Source organism: Fragaria vesca, linkage group LG4, assembly GCF_000184155.1.
Source record: "Fragaria vesca subsp. vesca linkage group LG4, FraVesHawaii_1.0, whole genome shotgun sequence".
NCBI lineage: Eukaryota > Viridiplantae > Streptophyta > Magnoliopsida > Rosales > Rosaceae > Fragaria > Fragaria vesca.
In genome coordinates, this window is record NC_020494.1 from 20,568,295 (window position 1) to 20,593,042 (window position 24,748).

Consider the following 24,748-nt stretch of genomic DNA (forward strand, 5'->3'; position numbering starts at 1 on the left):
CTTGTCTCTCTCTCTCTTCTCTCTCTCTCTCTCTCTCTCTCTCTCTCTCTCCCCTAAATTTTGGTTTCTGGATTCTTGTTTGAAACTTTGGGAAGATTTTAGCTTTATTTGGGCCGACGGGCTTTACGGCTTTGCGTAAGTTTTACTTACTGAATCGGGAACCAGAATCTCTCTTTTGGGCCGTACGGGCCCGTACCTGGAGTGGCCTACATTCATCAAGCTCGATGGAGATTGGTGATTTACGGGGTCACCTAGTGATCAAGAATTTTTCGTACTACATTTACTAGTAAGCAATCGTTTAATTTACTAGTCACCAAGCGACGCGAAAACATTGTTGCTACTTGCTACATTACTTATTTACACTCCTTCGCTCGAAATGTTTGTGATGAGTCCGGAGAGCTTGAAACGTTCATATTCATATTCTATCTTATTTTGAGATGAAATGAGGCATTTTGGACAAACATGCACAAAGCCAAGACCGTTTTACAATTTATTATTCTTCTTTTATTTGGTACGATATATTATCTTTCTCAAGTTTATATATTCAATGTCTAATTAGAGTCTAAGTTTTTCTTTAATTCAAAATCGGAGTATCTCAAAGGCTTTTTTTAGGCTTAAAAACTAATTTGTTAGGGGCCCGAACAACCAGCAAAACATTATAGCATTTTCTTGGCCATTTTTAACAGTGTCGTGGTTCGAATCTAGGTTAGGAAGTGCAAGAACCACTAGACTATCTTCCAGTGTTAATTAGAGTTTAAGTCGAAAGTAATTTTGAGTGAAACAATACTTAACAGTAAACAGTCAAGTAATTAACTAGTAATTACACTCAGCAGCAGAAACTAGACAAGCTAACTAACTCACAAACTAATTCGTGCCACTCTTTATTTTCCCGGGAAAATCATAACGGAAAAACCGCAAACGCTTCTAATCTTCCCCCAAAACGCCCTTCCCTGCCCCAAACCCACCACGAAAAACCCATGGGCAAATAAGACATTTAACCAGACCTCAAAGGCTCATGAAATTCGCCTTCCATAACAAGCTTCGCTTTCTCCCAAATCCCCCTTAAACTTCTCCAAGAATCCAAAACCCCCTCACCATTTTCACACCCCCGAATTCCACGGAAGAAGAAGACGAACCAGAACCAGAACCGCCATTGATTCACCTCCAAGCTCTTCTCCCATGGCGAAACCAAGAACCAGCCCCAAGTCCACACCACGAAACCCACCACCACCGCCATTCCTCCTCCACTACTTGCTCCCACTCTCTCCACTCTCCACCCTTCTCTTCTTCTCCACCAAAACGCACCGTTTCAGGCTCCTCAAACCCTCCTCCTCATCTTCATCTCCCACAATCCTCCTCCTCACTCTCATTTTCTCCCTCACTTTCTTGATAATCTCAATCCTCAACCTCCTCCCACTCCTCCCCTGTTCCCACTCTGCACCCTCCACTCCTTCCCTCTCCCACATTTCCCCGAAAGCCTCTTCGGGCTTTATCGAAGACCACAGGCTGCTTTCGGATAGCGTGATGGTGCCGCTGCCGGCACATGGGGCCTTTGGGGCTAATCTTTCCTCGGCGGAGCGGGAATTCTGGGAGCAGCCTAATGGGGAAGGGTTTAGGCCCTGTTTGGATTTCGGAATCGGGTATCGAAAAGCGTCTGGGGAGATTGTGAAGGAGAGGAGGAGGTTCTTGGTGGTGGTGGCCTCTGGGGGTTTGAATCAGCAGAGGAATCAGATTGTGGATGCTGTTGTTATTGCAAGGATTCTTGAAGCTGCTTTGGTTGTGCCTGTTTTGCAGGTCAATTTGATTTGGGGAGATGACAGGTTTGTGGTTTCTGCGTTTTCGTATCGAATTTGGATGTGGGTTTTGGACCATTTCTTAGCAAATGTTTTGGTTTTGGTTAATGCTTGTTTTACAAGAAAGCTAAAGAAACTGGGGTATATCCCATTTTGTTGTGAATTTGATGATTTGAGGTTATTTTGGTTTATGATTCATGCGTGTTTCACAAGAAAGCCGTCTTTTTTTTTTCTTCCCTGAAGAAGCATAAAGTGAATGGTTTTGGGATTAGTATTATCATGGCTAGCTTTTCCTTTTCGTGTGTTGATTTCTTTGGCTTTTGCTGGACTACTTGCAGTGAGTTTTCGGATATTTTCGATGTGGAACATTTCAAGAGGACTTTACAAGCTGATGTACGAGTTGTGTCGAATCTTCCCTCTACACATTTGATGTCAAGACAGACGATTATGAACAAGATCCCTCACGATGTTACTCCGCAGTGGATACATGCCAGATTCTATAATCAAGTAAGCACTGTTTTCTGGTTATTGATTTATTTGACTGAGATTGACATTCCATATTCTCCTTAGATTTTTACTTGTGTGGTTATGGCGTTATGCAGTTGAATCGAAATGGCCTTCTTGTGCTAAAAGGGTTGGATTCTAAACTCTCAAAGAATCTCCCCCCTGACCTTCAGAAGCTTCGGTGTAAGGTACAGTTGAAGGTTAATCACAACTACTACTGAGCTATGTGCATGTGCTACTGCTATGTTCATGTGGTGACTGTTCCCATTTTGTTTGATTTTCAGGTTGCTTTCCATGCATTGAGATTCGCAGCACCAATTCAAGCACTAGGGACTCAATTAGCAAGGAGAATGTGGATTGAGGGCCCTTATATTGCACTGCATCTCCGGCTAGAGAAGGATGTGTGGGTCAGAACAGGATGTCTCACTGGATTAGGCCCTGAATATGACAACATTATCACAAAGGTTCGGGAGTCTCAACCCGAATATCTTACAGGACGAGTAAACATGAGCTACACCCAGAGGCGGTTTGCTGGTCTTTGTCCCCTAAATGCTTTGGAAATAGCAAGGTATGCAGTACTATAGTAGAAAATAGAAATGCAGCCATGCAGGCTTGTATTTTAAGTAGCTTATGCTTGAAGTTACATCTATAAGTTTGGGGTGATAATGCAGGCTTTTGAAGGGTCTAGGTGCGCCAAGAAGTGCGCGAATATACAGTGCAGGAGGTGAGGCATTTGGGGAAAGGAGGGCTCTGCAGCCACTTGTGTCAGAATTCCCAAATTTGGTGACGAAGGAGATGTTGGCAAAAGAAGGAGAGCTCTCTCCATACATGAACAAGCCTTCAGTTCTGGCTGCCATTGACTACATTGTCTCTCTAAGTAGTGATGTCTTTCTACCTTCCCATGGCGGAAACATGGGCCGAGCAATGCAGGCAAGGACTTGATACTATGCTTATGTCTAGATTAACACTGAATGTCTGTTCATTTGATACTAGGCAAGTACTGTTACTCATAATCTCTGCTTTGTGTTTTTGACTTGACAGGGTCACCGTGCTTATGTGGGACACAGAAAGTTCATAAGGCCGAACAAGAGGGCGATGATGCCGCTGTTGGAAAATACATCAATTAGTGATGATGAGTTTGGAAGCATCATGAGGGAGCTGCATAAGTCTCAGGGGAAGCCTGAGCCAAGAGGTTACATGAGAAACCGAGACGTGATTTCGAACCCTGTGCCTGAGTGCATGTGTAAACACAAAATAGGCATTTTCTAGTGCCATTTTCTTAGGAAACAATGTATCTGTTGTATCTGATTTCACCACTTATAATACAAGAAATCTCCATCATTATCTTGGCTGTGCATTCAAGATTAGTATAAGTTTAACAATCTATAAAGTCTCAAGCTCAATTCTTTGCCACAACTTCATTCTTTGTCTAACCAGTTGTACTGATATGAGAAGAGAATACTACATTACTACTGATATGGTGTACATATTTGGAAAAACAAACCGACAGTTCATGAAATTGGAAATCTAATGAAACCCTAATCAACTCGATCGAGTCTGATTGCTTTTAAGGAAAAGGAAAGCGGGACAACACATACCAAATGTAAATGCTAGGCTATGTAAGCAGAGCATAATCTAGTGGAACATTGTTGTTAAATGTGGTTCCAAAATTTTCATACACTGCATTGATAACAAAATTCATCTTCCCTAACGAATTCTCATGTTAGTCCAAGATATCGATCCTAAAAAAATTATAAAATTCATCAGATTAGGAGATGTTGCTGATGGCAACACTCGAACCACTGCGCCAGGACAAAAGCCAGAAAGATTATGAAACCAAATACAATATATACACTGGGTGCCGCAACGTGCAGATTGTTTAGGAATGCGCTTGAGATTGTCTTTGTAGTCGACATAGTATAGCCCGAACCTTGGAGTATAGCCTTGTGCCCACTCAAAGTTATCGAATAGTGCCCAGTGGAAATACCCTTTGACATTCACCCCATTCCTGAACAGCAATCACAAGTAAACAAAATATACCATCTAAGCATGTCTAGTGATGCCTCACCATTAGTACTTCAATGTATTACACTATCACTTACTTCATTGCCATCTTGATCCTGTACAAGAGTCGAAGAATGCATTCGATTCTATGAGGATCCCTGAGTTGCGCATCGAGTGCAAGCGTGTCATTCCTAGCCTCTGTGATTCCATTTTCAGTAATGTAGATTGTAGGACTTTGGTAGTTTTGCTTCATGAACTCCAAAAGCTTCTGAAGACCTTCCGGATATGAGAAGATGTAGAAGCTTCCATCAACCTGCAAAAAATTAATTAACAAGTCTAAGTTCTCTTGCTAAGCATTGCTACATTTATACAATGTTGGAAGGAAACTTGGTCACCGATTTTCTTACATGAGGACCGATTAAGACTCCATTTGCATCTGCAACAAACACAAAAGGAAATGGTGACTGGTAAGAAAACATGCATATATACAACACAAATGACAAGCAATAATGGTAAGGAGGTATGGAAGTGTACTTGTTTCAGTTGATGTAGCCAAAGAGTCACTGTGATAACTCAATGGTTCAGCTTGACTTGCTGGAGCATTTTTACCATATCTTGTGGTATAATAGTTGACGCCAATGAAATCGAAGGATCCCTTGATCAAGTTTTTCTCTTCTTCAGTGAAACTAGTTCGTCTTTCGTTGACCAAATCTCTCATAATCTTTGGATAATCCCCATATACTATTGGTTCCATGAACCTAATAAGAAGCACCATTAGCATATAAATTAGCATAAGATTAAGGGGACTTCTTGCTCAGTTAAGCCAGTAAACTAAGGTTCAAAAAGTGGATCTCGCTAACCATCCAATTTCGATTTCGCTGCAGCTTTGTCTTCTGCTGCATCTGAATAAGGCTCAACATACTGACCAACAAGAGACCATCCAATTTTTCCACCTTGTTTAGACTATTTAAGATAAATATTAGCCAATAAAAATCAATCTCATTTCATACCTTATAAGTTATGATACTACTAAATGAGAATGTGTCAGCTCACCTGAAAGTTCTCTCTATAGAGCTCAACAACAGTAGCATGAGAGAGGATCAAGTTATGGGTCACAATATAAGGCTCAGTAGATGAATTACCATCTTTGCATTCAATCTTGTTTTGTGGTGCTCGTACTGAACACCTGCCTGGTGGAGCAACCCCCAGATCATAACCCATTTTCGCCATAACTAATGGGTCGTTGATTGTAATCCAGTTTTTTACCCTATCTCCATAGATCTTAAAACAAAGTTCACTGTAATCCTTAAAATCATTCCTGAGAAAATGCAGTGATTACAATAAGAGTGATGAATAGCATTATGCACATTGGCACAGAGCGTATGATACAATTGATTTAAAAAAAAAATGCAGTGATTACAATAAGAGTGATTACAAATGCAGTCATAAAATCGTTAATTTTTATGATCTAACTGTTCATTTTCTCCTACATAGATTATGATAGAATTGATTTTAAAAAAAATTATGATACAATTATATGCATGCAAAGTTGGTATTTACAATCCATGCATGTAAAGTTGGTATATACAATTATACGCAGGAACTAATTAGCTGCTAGCTCGAGTCACTTGGTCACTTTGAAGGAAAGCTTTGAACCAGTCAGCAGACTGTTTGGGGATGCGCCTGTTATTGTGATCGAAATCGATATGGTATAGTCCATATCTATGCAAAAACCCCATTCCCCATTCGAAATCATCGAAGAGAGACCAGTAGAAGTATCCTTTCACATTCACTCCATTCTTAATCGCCTTGTTGAGACGATACAAATGTCGAACAAGGAATGAAATTCGATTTGTGTCATTTAGTTGATCAACAAGCGAAAGTTCATCGTTTCGTGTTGTGTAAAGTCCTACATGTTACGATAGTTCGTGATATGATGAGAATATGATCATATGCATATATTAGAAGTACCTGGAAAAACATGTGATGATTTGAAGCATAAGAGCTATACCATTTTCAGAAATATAGATTTTTGGATTTTGGTATTTTTCCATCATATACTCCATCAGTTTCTGCAGCCCTTCTGGCCAGTGCCCTTCATGGTCCTGCAATGTAACTAAACTTGTGTCTTAACAATTAGCTGAGAATCAATCTTTGACAAGTGTTTCAGAAATGATTTAGGTTTTCCTACCATGCCTAGGAAATCTCCATCCTTCATACCTGCAATAATCAAAGCATCACAGAAAAAAAAAATGTCTATTAGTGTGGAACTAAGATCGGATTGAAAGTTCCATTTGCTAGCTATATATTTCCATTAAAATGGTTAGTTACCTGTTTCTTCGGCAGATATATCAAAAGAATAGCGAAATTGTTCTAATGGTGGTGGTGTCTTATGTCTAGCATAACTTGATGTGTAGTAATTAATCCCAACAAAATCTAGACATCCCTTGATCAAGCTTTGCTCTTGTGCAGAAAAACTAGGCAGTCTTTCCTTCACCAACTCTCTCATACTCTTTGGATAATCTCCGTATACAAATGGTTCCATAAACCATCCTAGGTTGAAGTCGAAAAGCCGTTCTGCCGCGACTTTATCTTCAGGTGAATTGGAGAAAGGCACATAGTATTTTGAAGCAAGGACGATTCCAATCTCACCCTTTTGTTGTGCTTTATATTTTTCTTTGTAGAGCTTAGCCACGGTTGCATGACCAAGAATTTGGTTGTGAGCTACAATGTAAGGTTCTGTGCTAGAGTCACCACCAAAATTGCATGGTCCTGCCGGAACTAAACAGTTGTCTGGAGTCCCAAACACACATACTCCTTCCTTGAGTGAACACTTTCCCGGCGGGGCGATTCCAAGTTCATAGCCGTAAACTGCAGACACTGTCGGCTCATTAATCGTGAACCAATTTTTAACTCTATCTCCAAATGATTTGAAGCAAATTTCACTATAGTCTTTAAAGTCATTCCTGAAAGACATAACAACATTCAATGTATGTATGAAGCTAGTCTCTACTAAGGTATTTCATTGGTACAAAGGAGAAAGGTGTAGAACAACTAGCTAGTATTGAGAAAGTTTTTAGAAAACTTACACAAATGAGTGGTTCAAATAACCACCATACTTATCTTCCAGAGCTTGTGGAAGGTCGGAGTGTAAAATCGTCACGAAAGGTTCGATTCCTGCATATTAATTAGGACACATAAAATTTATCCATGAATATATGCAGCAAGCAGCTAATGTAAAATATATAGTAGTACTTAACTTTGAATTCATTTTGGAATTGATAAATTTGTATCTTCTAACCATTTCTGATCAAATCGTCAATGAAGCTGTTATAGTGATCAATACCCTCTTGGTTGATTCCCCCACTTAAGCTTCCCTCTGCATAAGAACCATCAACACCACCACAAAGCTTAGAGCTAGCTTTCTCTCTTAATCAGGTGGAGGATCGATAAATCAAAAGGGGAAGTATATACTAAAACTGGACAAATAGTTAGCTCAATTACTTGGTAATATTCTACTCCAGGAGATGGAGAATCGGTAAGCATTTACTCCGAGGTCCTTGATAATCTTAATATCTTCCTGAAAAGTGAAAACTATTCCCACTAAATATATGAGAAATTAAAATTAAGAAAGGATGGTATATGTTTGAGTTTAGACAATTAGATCTACCAACAATCACCTTGTATCGTCTATATGAATCAATTGCTGTAGAAAATTTGTCGCTGTTTATTATTGCATCTGCAATTGCATTAGACTTAATTAGCTAATAATCTTAGACTAATAGTGTGCATGTAAAGATTGGGGTAGTCAGTTAATCATGTGAACTAATTAACCTGGCAGTATATCAACGCGATGATCCCATGTACTTGGTCCTCTCCCTCCTTCTCTGGCTGAACCTTCAGTCTAGGTACAATTGCATTGATATTCTTTTAATTAGGTTCAGAAATGAAAATGTAAATCTATGTAATATATCATATATATTCAAGATGTTCTACGTACTTAATTACCTGTGCGGCAGAGGTAGCAACTCCAAACGTAAAATCAGCTGGGAAGTCTGATCTTGAAACATCCAATTCGTCGAGAAATGCACTACTACTGTATAATTTCAATTTTCCTGCCACACCACCATTAAAATCTGGAATAGTTGCCCGGGCATAACAGCCGGCAATCGAAGCCATGATGGCAGAAACCGCAACGATAACAACACCGGAAAACTTGGTTGATGAAGCCATAGATGGATGACCTAGCCCTAGCTTGGATTAAAGCATTGGTAAAACACAAGGTTTAATATATTAACTGGCACCACCTTTGCCAACATTGGCAGTGCATAATATGCTTATTAGAAGCTAATCAACCATCAACAGATCTGGATTCAGAGCACAAGTTTTGAAACTCATGTAATTGGAGAACTGATGGCTGGAAATTGGTTCATAAAAAGTTGGTCGACTTGAAAGTAGCAGCTATTATATTATTCTAGAATGAGATAGAAATGAATATATGAATTAGAAATATGAGGAAATAAGAAGTCTATATCCACATATATTTGCTATCCACAGGTTGAGAGCGGCAAATCTGCTCCCTCCTCCACAGCTCCGCCCCTCAAGGCTTGGATTTCGATGGCTCCGAGAAGCAAGTGTACGTCACATCAATTCTGAAGATGAGGACAAGTTGACCAGGTTTGACGTACGCCTTACTCACCGCCTAGCTTGAAACCAATTGTTCATACTTCATAGATGATAACAAGCTAGGGTTTCCATGAGTTCCATCATTAGGTACGTATAAATCTTCAGAGGTTTCCTCAGTTTAATTTCTGTTATATATCATGAACAATCAGCAACATTAACTAATGTGTTTTTGATCGTGTAGCTCCTCCACCTGCCGCCGCAACGTCATCTCTGGCAACGCCAGAGCCGAAGAGAGTCGGCTAGACGCCTAGACACCATTCTTGCAGAAGAGATCGAGGAAAAATTGTTTTGTCTAATACTGGCTTCATTGATAAATTAGCTAGAAAGTTTAAGATCGTTAGTAACGCAAGCTTATCAACTGAGTTTTCGATTCACGAGCAACCGAGCAAATACAATCGATCCTTCAAAATGTGTATTCTTTTTCTTGTGTTGTTTACATTACAAAACAACAACATACATGACTAGCTTGGAAGAGAAACTGGATATCATGAAAGTGCTCCTATATTTCATTTATATAAACATATACGTAAATACTACAATCATATGCTCCAATCAATATAACCATGTATAGTTAGCTAGCTCGAGCCACTTTGCTTTGAAGGAAAGCTTTGAACCACTTGGCCGAATGCTTGGGTGTGCGCCTGTAATTGTGAGCAAAATCAATATGGTATAACCCAAATCTATCCAAAAACCCCATACCCCATTCAAAGTCGTCAAACATTGCCCAGAAGAAGTAGCCTTTCACGTTTACTCCCTTCTTGATTGCCTTGTTGATACGATACAAATGACGAACAATGTATGCAATTCTTTCCGGATCTTTCAGTTGATCCGCAAATGGAAGCTCATCATTTCTAGTCGTACTAAGTCCTGGAAAGATAGTTCATGATGGATTAGGATATGCACATATTCATTAACAATATTGGGATGATATAGGGATGCTTAAAGCATAAAAACCAAACCATTTTCTGTTATGTAGATTTTCGGGTTTTGATATTTTTTCTTCATGTGCACCAACACTTTCTCCAAGCCTTCTGGCCAATGCCCTTTAGGGTCCTGTGATATAAACAGTGTATGTTAATTGAATGTTTCAAAATGACTGGTCTTGTTTTGAAATTTGGTGTCTCTACTTGGATTTATATATGTTACTTCGATTTGTTTGGTATTCTTATAACCATTGGATTTAATACAAAATGAGATTGCCAATGTCATCTTTACTCAATTCAATGATCATAAAAATTTCAAACAAATCCAAGCAACATGAATCCAAGCAAAGAAGTCGGATCCGTTGTTATGACAAAATTAAAAAAAAAAAAAAAAAAACAAAACAAAAGTGCATGTTCTAACCAAGCCAAGCGAAACTCCATTTTTGCTAGCTACAATAATCAAATATCACCAAGAAAGAACCAAAACATTAGGAAGGGTTATAAACTTTGATCTTTATTAGCCTCAAGAAACTCAAAATTTTAATTCAAAAAGAAACTCAAAATCTTACCTATTTCGTCGGCTGATACATCATAACTATAGCGCAATTCTTTAGATGGTGCCTTGTTTCTAGCATAAGTTGAACTGTAGTAATTGATTCCAACAAAATCAAGACTTCCCTTGATCAAACTTTGCTCTTCTGGAGAAAATGTAGGCAGTCTTTCTTTCACTAACTCCTTCATACTCTTCGGATAATCTCCATACACAAATGGATCCATAAACCATCCTAGGGTGAAGTCGAAACGTCGTTTTGCTGCAGCTATATCTTCCTGCTTCTTCGTAAATGGCATATAGTGTCTAGAAACAAGAACGATTCCAATCTCACCCTTGTGAGTTGATTGGTATTTTTCTTTGTAAAGCTTTGCTGCTGTGGCATGAGCAAGAATTTGGTTGTGTGCTGCAATGTAAGGATCTGTGGATGAATTGCCACCGAAATTGCATGGACCTGCCGGGACTAAACAGTTATCTGAAGTCCCAAACACACATACTCCTTCCTGAAGTGAACACTTTCCGGGTGGAGCTATTCCCAGTTCATACCCGTATACGGCAGAAACTGATGGCTCATTGATTGTGAACCAATTCTTAACTCTGTCTCCAAATAATTTGAAGCAAAGTTCACTGTAGTCTCTAAAATCATCCCTGCAAGAGGAAACATGTCACACGTATATGAAGTTAGATAAGTTCTTCATGAAACTGTACGTTTAGCACAAATTTAGAATTTAAGGTTTAGGGCTTACACAAAAGAGCGATTCAAGAAACCTCCATACTTCTCTTCTAGGGCTTGTGGTAAGTCAAAGTGAAAAATCGTCACGTAAGGTTTGATACCTACATAATCCATTCATTAGGGTACAAATTTGTATGGATATATATGCATTCATGCTTGCAAGTACTTAATTTTTGGGAAATCATAATTTCGAGTCGTACCATTTTTGATCAATTCGTCGATCAAACTGTTATAGTGATCAACACCCTGTTGGTTAATTCCGCCACTTAAGCTTCCATCTGCATAAGATTGAGTATCACATAAACTTAATGGTATAAATTAAAAGATGAGCAAGATTTTGTTAAACAATAGTGGAAAATAAAGCAAATGTCATTCAAATGAACACAGTTACTTACACGGTAAAATCCTACTCCAGGAGATGGAGAATCGGTAAGAATCTACTCCGAGGTCTTTAATAAGCTCAATATCTTGCTGAATTATTTCACAAATTAAACATATATGAGAACTGAGAAATTCATATAGGAAATTGTATATATAACTATATATATGCTTAAGACGTTTATGTCTGTCACGATTATAATTCAATCGATCTGTCACCTTGTATCGTCTATATGAATCAATTGCTGTGGACAATTTGTCGCTGTCGTGAATACTACCTGCAATTGGGTGGTAATTAAGTAGAGTGCTTAAATAATCTTAGATTTATAGTTGGTCGACATATATGTGAAGATTAAGACTGAACTAATTAACCTGGAAGAATATCAACACGATGATCCCATGTACTTGGCCCTCTTCCAAATTCTCTGGCTGCCCCTTCAATCTATATACAGTATTTTATGAGAGAACTTCATATATTGCTACTATAAACCCTAGTTAATTAGCATATAAGTGTATAACGTACCTGTGCAGCAGAGGAACCAACTCCAAAAGCGAAATCAGTTGGAAAATCTGATTTCGTTACGTTCAATTCTTCAAGATATGCAGGACTGTTTAAATTCAATCTGAAAGTGTATCCGCCTACTGTCAAATTCGCCTCAACTGGAACCACGCCGTCCCATGTTGCCTGAACAGGCCAGCCAGCTATCGAAACCATCGCAAAGAGCGCGATGAGAGCATAGGTTGATGAAGCCATGGATGTCCTCGATATACCCAGCATTTGTAAGGATATATCGAGTAGTAGTCCTTAGAACACAGCTTTGATTAAAACCGTGATGAAACAAAAGGGTTAGAACCGCGCGCCTTTTATAATAGTGTGCATACATACTTAGAAACTAATTAGCCAGCACCAGAAATTGCACATATTTTGGAATGTAGCTTCTTTTTTGTTTTCTTTTTGAAGAAATTGTTAAGATGTAGTTTGGGAACCGTAATTAGTTCATACATACAAAGTTAATTAGTTCATACACAGTTGCCAGTTCATATATGCTCATTATTTGACGTTGTTGTTTTTCATCAACCGTTTGAATTTGCGTGTTTGATTAGCTGGGTTTATATACATGTTGAAGTACACTTTAAAGGGTACGTGGAAATGGATTTGGATATATAGCTTCTAGCCTTCTTTCCGATTAAGTACGTAGTATGTACTATATGGATACATATATTGAGAGAAATGTGATACATTGAGAACATATACGAGTCTACATTAGTGTAATTTAAGTTCTGCTTGTTTCATTTACGATTTAAGCTTAAGCAAATAAAATCGAGTTATCTACATAGTTTCGATTTTATATTAATTGAGACATATTAAACTTACGTAACATCAAATAATGCACATATAAATCAAATAAATTGTCTTCGTGATTTTTACATTAATGATTCAACGTTTTAGTATGACTCCCTGTTTTTTTCTTTTTTCTTTTTTGGGAGGAGAAGGTATGACTTCCTCTTTTTGAATATATAGTTGGAGAATCATACGGATTTTAATATATCTCGGATAGGAATCTTCATATTTATAAATCAACGCACCACAATGGTCAGAATTTAAGGGCTGACTAAGTTGGCTGCTGAAAGCTGGACTCCCATGGGTGCAACCCTATGTTTGGAAACTAGACTCTCCCACAGTCCCACACTACTGGCTATCCGACAGTCTCTCACTGACACGTGGAAGGAAGTGATTGGTTAATGATCTACCCTTTTATATAGAGCCGTCGTCTTCGCTCTTTTGCGAGCTGCAAGAGCCCCAAATCCCTCTCCCCTCAGTCTTCTCTGAAACCAATCGCCGATCGTCTCAAATCGGTTTGGCTACTTCTCCGGTTAGGTAAATTTTTCATTTCTATATTTCTAACCTAGATAATCATCATCATGGTAATTGTGGGTGTTCTGAGATTTTGGTAAAGGTCTGAACTTTGATCGGATTGGATTGCATTTGTGCTCGATTATATTTGCTATTAGCTCAATTTTGAATTTTTATCTAAACCCTAAATCTTGAGTAACCACCATATCACTGTAATCTGATTCTGAATTGCACAGTTTTAGTAATTTGATTAAGCTTTTGGGTTTTCATGTTTGCTTGGTCTGAATCGAGCTATACCATTGATAAATTATTATCTTTTTCATTAATATGGCTCGGCAATTAGCACAAGATAAGTACTACAAAATTGGGTACTTGGATATAAATTGTACTAGTACCATCAGTTACTATCATTTGTATTTTTCTTAGTATGCAAATTAAGGCAGAGCATTTGTTCTTCAAATTTTCACTTATCACCGTATTGTTAGTAATCGTGGAAAGTATGAGATTAGTAGAGTTCTGATCTTATAGGAGCAAGGCTGATCTATTAGAATATAGAATAATTTCTTTAGAACTATTGAGGACCGGAACAGGAACATAGTTTGAATCATAGAAATGGATTTGTGATGAATAGTTTTTTGTTGCCAACTAGAGATGCCTGGGAAATAGGTCTGGGGTTTGGCTAATTCACTTCAAACAAGAGACCTGTTTCACATGAATGAGTGAAATAGCATTAAGATTGAGTGGCTGTATCTTCTTTTCTCTTTTATTGTTGTTTTGGGTCTGATGGACCCTTACTTTGCAAGTATGGAACCGTATTTATGATGAATTGTCTACATTTTTCTTCTTTCTTTCTTTCAACTTTGTAGAGATACTATAAGCAGTAGTTGTCACATATGGCTTCGTTCAGAGCATTCTTGAATAGTCCAGTTGGACCAAAAACCACTCACTTTTGGGGACCTGTTGCAAACTGGGGTTTTGTTGCCGCGGTATGTTTCACTATCATGATTTCCATTGTATGAGTAGTTTGAATACAAGTTGGTTTTCCTGCTTTATTTTACTAATGATGACCGTAATGGTTGATTTAACAGGGACTGGCAGATATGAGTAAACCCCCAGAAAAGATTTCTGGAAACATGACAGCAGGTTATAATGATTGATTTTTAAGGATGTATATTTGTCTTCACAGCATAGTATAGAGAAAGATTATAATCACCCTTTCATTTTACTCTGCAGCAATGTGCGTTTATTCAGCATTGTTTATGAGGTTTGCATGGATGGTACAGCCTCGTAACTACCTACTTTTGGCATGCCATGTCTCAAATGAGACAGTCCAACTCTATCAACTGTCCCGCTGGGCGAAGGGTCAGGGGTAAGTAACTGCACTTAGTCCAGAAATGTTTTCCCCGTAGGACATCAATAACATTAATATACAGTGCTTTGACTAAAAACGTAAGACAACATCATGAAGTGATGAGTCTGAACATTGATTACCTTATTGTACAGCACATTGACTAAACCACAATTTCGCAAATTAATTCCATTTTCTTGCTTCTGATATAGGTACTTGTCCCAGAAGAAGAAGGATGAAACTGCCACCCAATAACTTGCTATTGCTGCTGTCATCTCATTCTTATATCTTGGTTTCTGCTGTGATTTTTGATGTAAACAGTGTCCATCATGTTCAGACTTTCTTATATTGCTGTTTGCCTTCTAGATAAATTACTGAGCAGATGAAACTTGTACTAAAATTTGTTCTGTTATGTCATGCTTTGGTTTCTTTTCGAAAATATTTGTTTTAGTGGTGGCTTTAAGCAATCAAATAGCCAGGATGTCTAATGAATTTCTTTGAGCTTACAATATAAGATGGTTCTAATGAATCATAGGAAGTTTATCCCCACCTCCAGCACCCGGGATAGGAATGACTGAAAACTGGCACTGATCAAGATACAGATACTAACAGAACATCTTTACGACTACAAACAGTAGTGATATGGTAATCTGTATCAAAATTTAGCTGCATTAGCAGGTTCAACACCAATCTGCTTAAATGACAAATCTGATTCTCTTGATACAAAAGGCCAATGTCAACATTGCTAACACTGGCCCTCTTCCCTGTTTGTAATTAAAATGAGTACGCAAACCCATCTCGATCATATTTCTTCATCAAGATTTTCCCGTCTTAATCTTTTGCTGCTTTTCTTGGATTTCAACTTCTTGGCTCCATTTTTTCTAGAAGCTTCCTCATTTCCACTCTGCTTTTGCTTCCTTGCTCCTTTTCTTTTCACAGGTACTGTTTCACCATCCTCTTCATAAGAAGTCCCAGCTTCCTCGTTTCCACTCTCTGCTTTTGCTTCCTTTTTGCTCCTTTTCTTTAGATGTTTTCTTTTTCACAGGTAGTGTCTCACCGTCCTCTTCTGAAGGAGTCCCAGGTGCAATATGCTCTTCCTCATCCACTGCAGGAAGGGTAACTTTGGTTTCTACAAAATAAAAAGGGAATTAGCAGCCATGTTTAGGGAAAACTGTAGATGATATATTAACTAGTAGGCCTAATCTACCAATAAATTACTTGTCTAGGGATGCACAAAGAAAGGCATGACCAGATGAAAACAACAAACCAACCTTCATCGGCAAAATTTGAATCGATAAGAACTTTTGTCAGATGCTGCTTCAGGAAGACCTGCACCATTGAACAACAACAATTAACCTTAAACAATTCCAAAAGCGGCAGTGCGCATCAATCATTACTCGCCTGTCCACATTTCAAAAACAGTTACAACTTGAGCTATGAATATACTATATAGATAGTTATATATCACAATGTTTGTATGCAGGAGAGTATGAAGTTTTGAGCCACATAACTCGGGCGGGGCGGGGTAAAACTCGATTGGATTACCCCCAGTCGTAGAATAAGACAAGGCCACTTTAGCGGGCTCAAAAAAAAGAAGAAACAAGGCCACGATAAATCGGCCTGGGGCAACCGGAGGGAGACAGCACGGGGCAAAGGGCGGAGTTTCGAGTGAGGGCTGTCGAAGAGCAAAGAATCAAGTCATTCGAAGCTCCTCTGGCGCGCCCTAGCCGAGCGGTCCTCGCCTGCACAAGAGATTTATCCATTTTTTTAAATAACTGAAATGAATTAAAAAATTAGGATTTATATATATATATATACACGATTTCGATATACTAATTAGAATGGGTTGCCCGGGACTCGATCCCGGAACTAGTCGGATGGAGTAGATAATTTCCTTGTTAGAAAAAAAGGGTAAAAAAAAACCCTCTTCAAAGCCGTTTTACCTGAAATGAAAGAACAAAAAAGGTTATGAAAGAACGTTAAAAGCATTATATAGATATTTAATAGATCTTATCAGTCTTCTTGTGTTATAGTAACTCTCCCCCATCAATCGGTACTAGTTATTCTCATTTTTATTCCTTGACTTGATTTGTCCGATGAGAAATGCGAAACAAAATACACGAAGTCCTAAGGGTGCCCAAACAGCCAGTTCATGTCTAAGAATTCTTGAGCTTTAAGTTAGGTCCAACCACTTTATTATAAAATTTTATACCTTCAACATGAAAGTGGTAGTCTCTTGACAATATATACAATTTGAAGTCTACCAATGAAAATCTAAGACTCACAATTACAGATTCACAGACATGATTCCATTATAAGAACTATGAAATAGTAAAGTCCAACCGGAGCAGACATTGTCAAGAGTTAGGATTATTCAACATATAGCAACATAAAAACAATAAAAGCCAAACACATACCGCAGAGAGTAGTTCCCGCGTCTTTACATTCCAAACGTGTAGATAACTATCCAATCCTAGAAGAAACCAAGAACCTAACATCAATGAAACATGTAGTAATTTTGTTTGTGAGATGGAATGCATAATCTGCAGTAATAAATTTTTATCGCCATTCTTAGTACTCGCCGAATTTGAGATCCAGCTGCATGTCTTTGAGACGAGATAACATTTCTAATGTGTGCTTACACAGGTGATGCATGTTAAGCCAACTAAGGAGGGTAAAAGGATTAGTTCTGAAATAGACACTAGAGCCATGAACTCACCACATGATGCTACGACTGGATATTCTGGGTGCCTGGCTATGGATCTGATACTATCAGAGCATTTTCCCAAAAAGCATCCTAGCAATTTCCCTGTGAGACAACAATGCATTGACATAAAGCAACATGTAATACAAAAAGTAAGAAATGATCGAGTACAAAATAATGAAAACTTTACACAATTTTCCTAACAACAACACAATTTTCTTACCATTTTTTTTTCTTGTCTAGTGAGTATAAGAGCGAAATGACAAGTGAGTATAAGAGCGGGAAACAACATATAACACTGAAAATAATGAAAATACATAGCATATGTCTTTAAAAATGTACTAAAAACAATGTTCTTAGGAAAATAAAAAATACAATTCAATATTAAAACAACAATGTCGTTGAAACAAGTATGAAACGCAATTAAACAACAAAGTCTTTAGGAAAATCCGAAAATAAAAAACACAATTCACCAACTAGGCAACAATGTCCAAATAAAATTCAAATAAAGAAGATACATTCTTGCAAGCCTTCTCCTCCAATTCTTCTTCTCCACATCCTTCAAGTACTTCTTCGGTATCGGAATTAAACTCAAAATCCATAGTTTATTTTTCCTCTTCATATAAAATCCATGGTTTTCACTTTTCAAACAAAAAAAAAAAGAAAAGTTTTTTGGCCGCCCAGCTGTCTAGGAGCCCACCCAGCCGCCTAGGTGCCGCCCAGGCGGCAAAAAAAGGGTTGGCCGCCTACACTCGCCGATTTGCCAAAAATCGGGATGACAACCTTTCTCCGGGCGCTTAGGCGGCCGCTTAAGCCATTTTTTAGAACCTTGCTCAAGTCCCACTATCACCAAGTTTTCGATTAAAACCGGTCTTCCTTGACCGTCCTTGGTCAACGTGATGCAACTGCCATCTGCAGAATTTGGGAAATGGCTTTCGTTTAGCATACCGGCCAGATCAACCCAGCTCAACCGTCGGGGAACAACTCGCGCCTTGAAGAACTAAGCGTAGTCGGAGCTGAGATTTGAATACTCCTCCACTGTTTCGTCCTCCTCGGTGAAGAGCGTGGACCCACTGAACTCCGTAACTTACAACTCTACGAAAGCGGCCATGATGAAGCAATCGACGGCACGAAGAACGCCACCCACTTGTCGGATTTTCTGCTGAGGTGGCTTCGCCGAAGCCGGAGCCTTATGCGCTGAAGCTGATCTATTGATAGGGAACGGCTTCGCCACCCGATAGATCACAACCGACCCGTAGTCCAAAACTGGTGTCGGGTTGACCCAGACTGCGTTGATGGAGGTATAACCGTCGCCGACAAAGGACAAGGTGATCGTCAGATTGTAGCGGCGTCGAAGCGTCTAGATTGTGGTGCCTAGCGCTAGTGTTTAATGGCGAGCCGTTGAGTAGAAACGTGACACCGGACAAGAGGTATCGAGGGAGGTCCAGAGTGCTGGAAAGCCGTGTCAGACGGAAGATATATGGTGGCCGTCGGTGGGCTGAGGCCGAGGCCAAGGGCCATGGAGAGGTGGGGGGAGTCGGTGAGGCTTTTGGCCAGACCGAGTATGGTGAGGATGGTGACGGTGGGGGAAACCACGGCGGGTGAAGCCGCGGCAATAGAGGAAACAGAGGTGGAAGAGGGCGAAGCAGCGGTGGGGTAAACCACTCCGGGCAAAGCTATGGTGGAGGAAACGGATGTAGCAAGGGAGAAGAGAACCAGAAGAAAAAGGAGATTTGGGGAAGCCATGAGAGACGGAGAGAGATGAGAGAGAAATTTACATATTTTTGTGAATTGAGGGATGTGGAGAATGTAGGTTTTGGGGTTTTATAGAGAGAGGTGACTAGTGAGTATAAGAGCGGGAAACAACATATAACACTGAAAATAATGAAAATACATACAATATGTCCTTAAAAATGTACAAAAAACAATGTTCTTAGGAAAATAAAAAATACAATTCAACATTTCAACAACAATGTCGTTGAAACAAGTATGAAACGCAATTAAACAACAATGACTTTTGGAAAATCCAAAAATAAAAAACATAATTCACCAACTAGGCAACAATATCCAAATATAATTCAAATAAAGAAAATACATTCTTGCAAGACTACTCCAATTCTTTTTCTCCACATCCTTCAAATACTTCTTCGGTATCGGAGTCAAACTCAAAATCCATAATTTATTCTTCCTCTTGATATGAATCCATGGTTTTCACTTTTCAATAAAAAAAAAAGTTTTTGGCCGCCCAGCCGCCTAGGAGCCCGCTTAGCCGCCCAGGAGGCCAAAAAACGGCTAGCCGCCTACACTCGTAGATTTGCCGAAAATCGGGACGGTAACCCTTCTCCGGGCGTCTAGGCGGCCGCCTAAGCCGTTTTTTAGAACCTTGCTCATGTCCCACTATCACCAAGCTTCCGTTTATAACCGGTCTTACTTGACCGTCCTTGGTCAACTTGATGCGACCGCCATCTGCATAATTGGGGAAATGGCTTCTGTTTAGCATACTGGCCAGGTCAACCTAGCTCAGTCGTCGGGGAGCAACTCGCGCCATGAAGAACTGAGCGTAGTTGGAGTTGAGATTTGCATACTCCTCCATAGCATCGTCCACCTCGACAAAGAGCGTGGACCCACTGAACTCCGTAACTTGTGACTCTACGAAAGCAATCATGATAAAGCAGTCGATGGTGCGTAGAACGCCACCCACTTGCCAGATTTTCTGCTGAGGTGGCTTCACCGAAGCCGGAGCCGTATGCGCTGAAGCTGACCTATTAACGGGGAATGGCTTCACCACCCGATAGATCACAACCGACCCGTTGTACACAACTGGTGTCGGGTTGACCCAGACGCAGTTGATGGAGGCGTAGCCGTCGCCGGCAAAGGACAAGGTGACCGTTAGATTGTAGCGGCGTTGAAGCGTCTCGATTGTGGTGCCTCGCGCTAGTGTTTTGATGGCGAGTCGTCGAGGAGAAACATGATACCGGACAAGTGGTATCAGAGAGGTCCGGAGTGCTGAAGGCCGTGTCCGGCGGAAGAAATATGGTGGCTATCGACTCGCTGAGGCCGAGGCCGAGGGCAATGGAGAGGTGGGGGAGTCGGTGAGACTTTTGACCAGAGCGAGTATGGGAAGGATGGTGACGATGGGGGAAACCACGGCGGGTGAAGCCGTGGCGGTAGAGGAAACAGAGGTGGAAGAGGGCGAAGCGGCGGTGGGGTAAACCACTCCGAGCGAAGCTACAGTGGAGGAAACAGAAGAGATGGAGGTAGCGAGAGAGAAGAGAACCAGAAGAAAAAGGAGATTTGGGGAAGCCATGAGAGACGGAGAGAGATGAGAGAGAAATTTACATATTTTTGTGAATTGAGGGATGTGGAGAATGTAGGTTTTGGGGTTTTATAGAGAGAGATGACTAGTGAGTATAAGAGCGGGAAACAACATATAACACTGAAAATAATGAAAATACATACAATATGTCCTTAAAAATGTACTAAAAACAATGTTCTTAGGAAAATAAGAATTACAATTCAACATTTCAACAATAATGTCGTTGAAACAAGTATTAAACACAATTAAACAACAACGTCCTTAGGAAAATCTGAAAATAAAAAACATAATTCACCAACTAGGCAACAATGTCCAAATACAATTCAAATAAAGAAAATACATTCTTGCAAGCCTACTCCTCCAATTCTTCTTCTCCACATCCTTCAAGTACCTTCAAGTACTTCTTCGGTATCGGAGTTAAACTCAAAATCCATAGTTTATTCTTCCTCTTCATATGAATCCATGGTTTCCAATTTTCAAAAAAAAAGTTTTTTAGGTCCGCCCTGCCGCCTAGGCGGCCAAAAAAAGGCCGGCCACCTACACTCGCCGATTTGAAGAAAATCGGGACGGCAACCCTTCTCTGAGCGCTAAGGCGGCCGCTCAAGCCGTTTTTAGAACCTTGCTCACATCCCTCTATCACCAAGCTTCTCTTTAAAACCAGTTTTTCTTGACCGTCCTTGGTCAACGTGATGCGATCGCCATTTGCAGAATTGGGGAAATGGCTTCCGTTTAGCATACCGTCCAGGTCAACCCGGCCAGCTCAGCCGTCGGGGAACAACTCGCGCCTTGAAGAACTGTGCGTAGTCGGAGTTGAGATTTGCATACTCCTCCACAGCATCGTCCACCTCGGCGAAGAGCGTGGACCCACTGAACTCCGTAACTTGCGACTCTACAAAAGCGGCCATGATGGAGTACTCGATGGCACGAAGAACGTCACCCACTTGCCGGATTTTCTGCTAAGGTGGCTTCGCGAAAGCCGTATGCGCTGAAGCTGACCCATTGACGGGGAACGGCTACGCCACCCGATAGATCACAACCGACCCGTCGTCCACAATTGGTGTCGGGTCGACCCAGACGTTGTTGATGGTGGTGTAGCCGTCGCTGGCAAAGAACGAGGTGACTGTCATATTGTTGCGGTGTCGAACCATCTCAATTGTGGTGCCTCGCGCTAGTGTTTTGATGGTGAGCCGTCGAGGAGAAACATGATACCGAACAAGAGGTATCGAGGGAGGTTCGGAGTGCCGGAAGGCCATGTTCGGCGGAAAAAATATGGTGGCTGTCGGCGAGCTGAGGCCGAGGCCGAGGGCCATGGAGAGGTGGGGGGAGTTGATGAGGCTTTTGGCCAGAGCGAGTATGGTGAGAATAGTGACGATGGGGAAAACCACAGCGGGTGAAGCCGCGGCGGTAGAGAAAATGGAGGTGGAAGAGGGCGAAGCGGCGGTGGGGTTTACTCCGGGCGAAGCTACGGTGGAGGAAATGGAGGAGATAGAGGTTGCGAGGGAGAAGAGAACCAGAAGAAAAATGAGATTTGGGGAAGCCATGAGAGACAGAGAGAGATGAGAGAGAAATTTACATATTTTTGTGAATTGAGGGATGTGGAGAATGTAGGTTTTGGGGTTTTATAGAGAGAGGTGACTAGTGAGTATAAGAGCGGTGACAACAATGCATTGACATAAAGCAACATGCAATACAAAAAGTAAGAAATGATCGAGTACAAAATAATGAAAACTTTACACAATTTTCCTAACAACAACGATAACATTTATTGCGAGCGTGTGTGCTTTTACACAATTTTCTTACCATTTTTTTTTCTTGTCTAGTGAGTATAAGAGCGAAATGACTAGTGAGTATAAGAGCGGGAAACAACATATAACACTGAAAATAATGAAAATACATAGCATATGTCTTTAAAAATGTACTAAAAACAATGTTCTTAGGAAAATGTCGGTGAGCCGTGGCGTGGTTGGTTAAGGTGGTCAACTAACAACTTTGACGTCATGGATTCAAACCTCATTGACATATGTAGGGTGTGTGAGTTATTTAATAAAAAGTTTTTAAAAAATTAAAAATTAAAAAAAATGTTTCTTAGGAAAATAAGAAATACAATTCAATATTAAAATAACAATGTCGTTGAAACAAATATGAAACGCAATTAAACAATAATGTCCTTAGGAAAATCCGAAAATAAAAAACACAATTCACCAACTAGGCAACAATGTCCAACTAAAATTCAAATAAAGAAGATACATTCTTGCAAGCCTTCTCCTCCAATTCTTCTTCTCCACATCCTTCAAGTACTTCTTCGGTATCAGAGTTAAACTCAAAATCCATAGTTTAGTTTTCCTCTTCATATGAATCCATGGTTTTCACTTTTCAAACAAAAAAAAAAGTTTTTTAGGCCGCCCAGCTGTCTGGGAGCCCACCCAGCGGCCTAGGTGCCTCCCAGGTGGCTAAAAAAGGGTCGGCTGCCTACACTTGCCGATTTGCCAAAAATCGGGATGACAACGCCGTTTTTTAGAACCTTGCTCACGTCCCACTATCACCAAGTTTTCGATTAAAACCGGTCTTCCTTGACCATCCTTGGTCAACGTGATCTAACTGCCTTCTGCAGGATTGGGGAAATGGCTTTCGTTTAGCATACCGGCCAGATCAACCCAGCTCAACCGTCAGGGAACAACTCGCGCCTTGAAGAACTGAGCGTAGTCGGAGTTGAGATTTGCATACTCCTCCACTGCTTCGTCCTCCTCAGCAAAGAGCGTGGACCCACTGAACTCCGTAACTTGCAACTCTACGAAAGCGGCCATGATTAAGCAATCGATGGCACGAAGAACGCCACCCACTTGTCGGATTTTCTGCTGAGGTGGCTTTGCCGAAGCCGGAGCCATATGCGTTGAAGCTGATCTATTGACGGGAAACGGCTTCGCCACCCGATAGATCACAACCGACCCGTAGTCTAAAACTGGTGTCGGGTTGACCCAGACGGCGTTGATGGAGGTATAACCGTCGCCGACAAAGGACGAGGTGATCGTCAGATTATAGCGGCGCCGAAGCGCCTAGATTATGGTGCCTAGCGCTAGTGTTTAATGGCGAGCCGTTGAGTAGAAATGTGATACCGGACAAGAGGTATCGAGGGAGGTCCGGAGTGCTGGAAAGCCGTATCCGACGGAAGAAATATGGTGGTCGTCGGTGGGCTGAGGCCGAGGCCGAGGGCCATGGAGAGGTGAGGGGAGTCGGTGAGGCTTTTGGCCAGACCGAGTATGGTGAGGATGGTAACGGTGGGGGAAACCACGGCGGGTGAAGCTGCGGCAGTAGAGGAAACGGAGGTGGAAGAGGGCGAAGCGGCGGTGGGGTAAACCACTCCGGGCAAAGCTATGGTGGAGGAAACGGAGGTAGCGAGGGAGAAGAGAACCAGAAGAAAAAGGAGATTCGGGGAAGCCATGAGAGACGGAGAGAGATGAGAGAGAAATTTACATATTTTTGTGAATTGAGGGATGTGGAGAATGTAGGTTTTGGGGTTTTATAGAGAGAGGTGACTAGTGAGTATAAGAGCGGGAAACAACATATAACACTGAAAATAATGAAAATACATACAATATGTCCTTAAAAATGTACAAAAAACAATGTTCTTAGGAAAATAAGAAATACAATTCAACATTTCAACAACAATGTCGTTGAAACAAGTATGAAACGCAATTAAACAACAATGCCTTTAGGAAAATCCGAAAATAAAAAACACAATTCACCAACTAGGCAACAATGTCCAAATATAATTCAAATAAAGAAAATACATTCTTGCAAGCCTACTCCTCCAATTCTTCTTCTCCACATCCTTCAAGTACTTTTTAGTCCTAAAGTTTTAGTCCTAAAGTTTGAGTGGGTAAACTGAATTTAGTCCTAAAGTTTGAGGGGGTAAACTGAATTTAGTCATTTAATTTTTCCTCTTCATATGAATCC

The 24,748-nt window shown here is 40.4% G+C and overlaps 1 protein-coding gene and 1 pseudogene across 2 annotated transcripts in view; one reads left to right on the forward strand and one right to left on the reverse strand.

The window, feature by feature from the left end:
- Positions 1 to 24,748, reverse strand: part of LOC101295621 — an 880,650-nt pseudogene that overhangs the window by 364,174 nt on the left and 491,728 nt on the right. The window contains exons 91-119 of the transcript XR_184594.1: positions 20,454 to 20,706; positions 20,018 to 20,257; positions 16,046 to 16,103; positions 15,832 to 15,903; positions 12,095 to 12,375; positions 11,944 to 12,013; positions 11,791 to 11,849; positions 11,589 to 11,664; positions 11,394 to 11,471; positions 11,207 to 11,294; positions 10,480 to 11,108; positions 9,687 to 9,854; positions 8,310 to 8,551; positions 8,136 to 8,205; positions 7,982 to 8,040; positions 7,806 to 7,881; positions 7,603 to 7,680; positions 7,391 to 7,478; positions 6,633 to 7,267; positions 6,493 to 6,521; positions 6,313 to 6,406; positions 5,958 to 6,210; positions 5,355 to 5,619; positions 5,162 to 5,264; positions 4,836 to 5,042; positions 4,709 to 4,737; positions 4,400 to 4,614; positions 4,166 to 4,305; positions 1,325 to 1,702 (exon numbers count right to left, since the gene is read on the reverse strand). The product of XR_184594.1 is annotated as an uncharacterized LOC101295621 (transcript). The remainder of the gene's footprint in view (positions 1 to 1,324; positions 1,703 to 4,165; positions 4,306 to 4,399; positions 4,615 to 4,708; positions 4,738 to 4,835; positions 5,043 to 5,161; positions 5,265 to 5,354; positions 5,620 to 5,957; positions 6,211 to 6,312; positions 6,407 to 6,492; positions 6,522 to 6,632; positions 7,268 to 7,390; positions 7,479 to 7,602; positions 7,681 to 7,805; positions 7,882 to 7,981; positions 8,041 to 8,135; positions 8,206 to 8,309; positions 8,552 to 9,686; positions 9,855 to 10,479; positions 11,109 to 11,206; positions 11,295 to 11,393; positions 11,472 to 11,588; positions 11,665 to 11,790; positions 11,850 to 11,943; positions 12,014 to 12,094; positions 12,376 to 15,831; positions 15,904 to 16,045; positions 16,104 to 20,017; positions 20,258 to 20,453; positions 20,707 to 24,748) is intronic.
- On the forward strand, positions 13,921 to 15,160 carry LOC101291717 (mitochondrial pyruvate carrier 1-like). Its single transcript, XM_004297542.1, has 4 exons — positions 13,921 to 14,412; positions 14,515 to 14,569; positions 14,660 to 14,795; positions 14,987 to 15,160. The coding sequence occupies exons 1-4, from the start codon at positions 14,320 to 14,322 to the stop codon at positions 15,027 to 15,029; spliced, it is 327 nt and encodes a 108-aa protein (XP_004297590.1). The 5' UTR covers positions 13,921 to 14,319; the 3' UTR covers positions 15,030 to 15,160.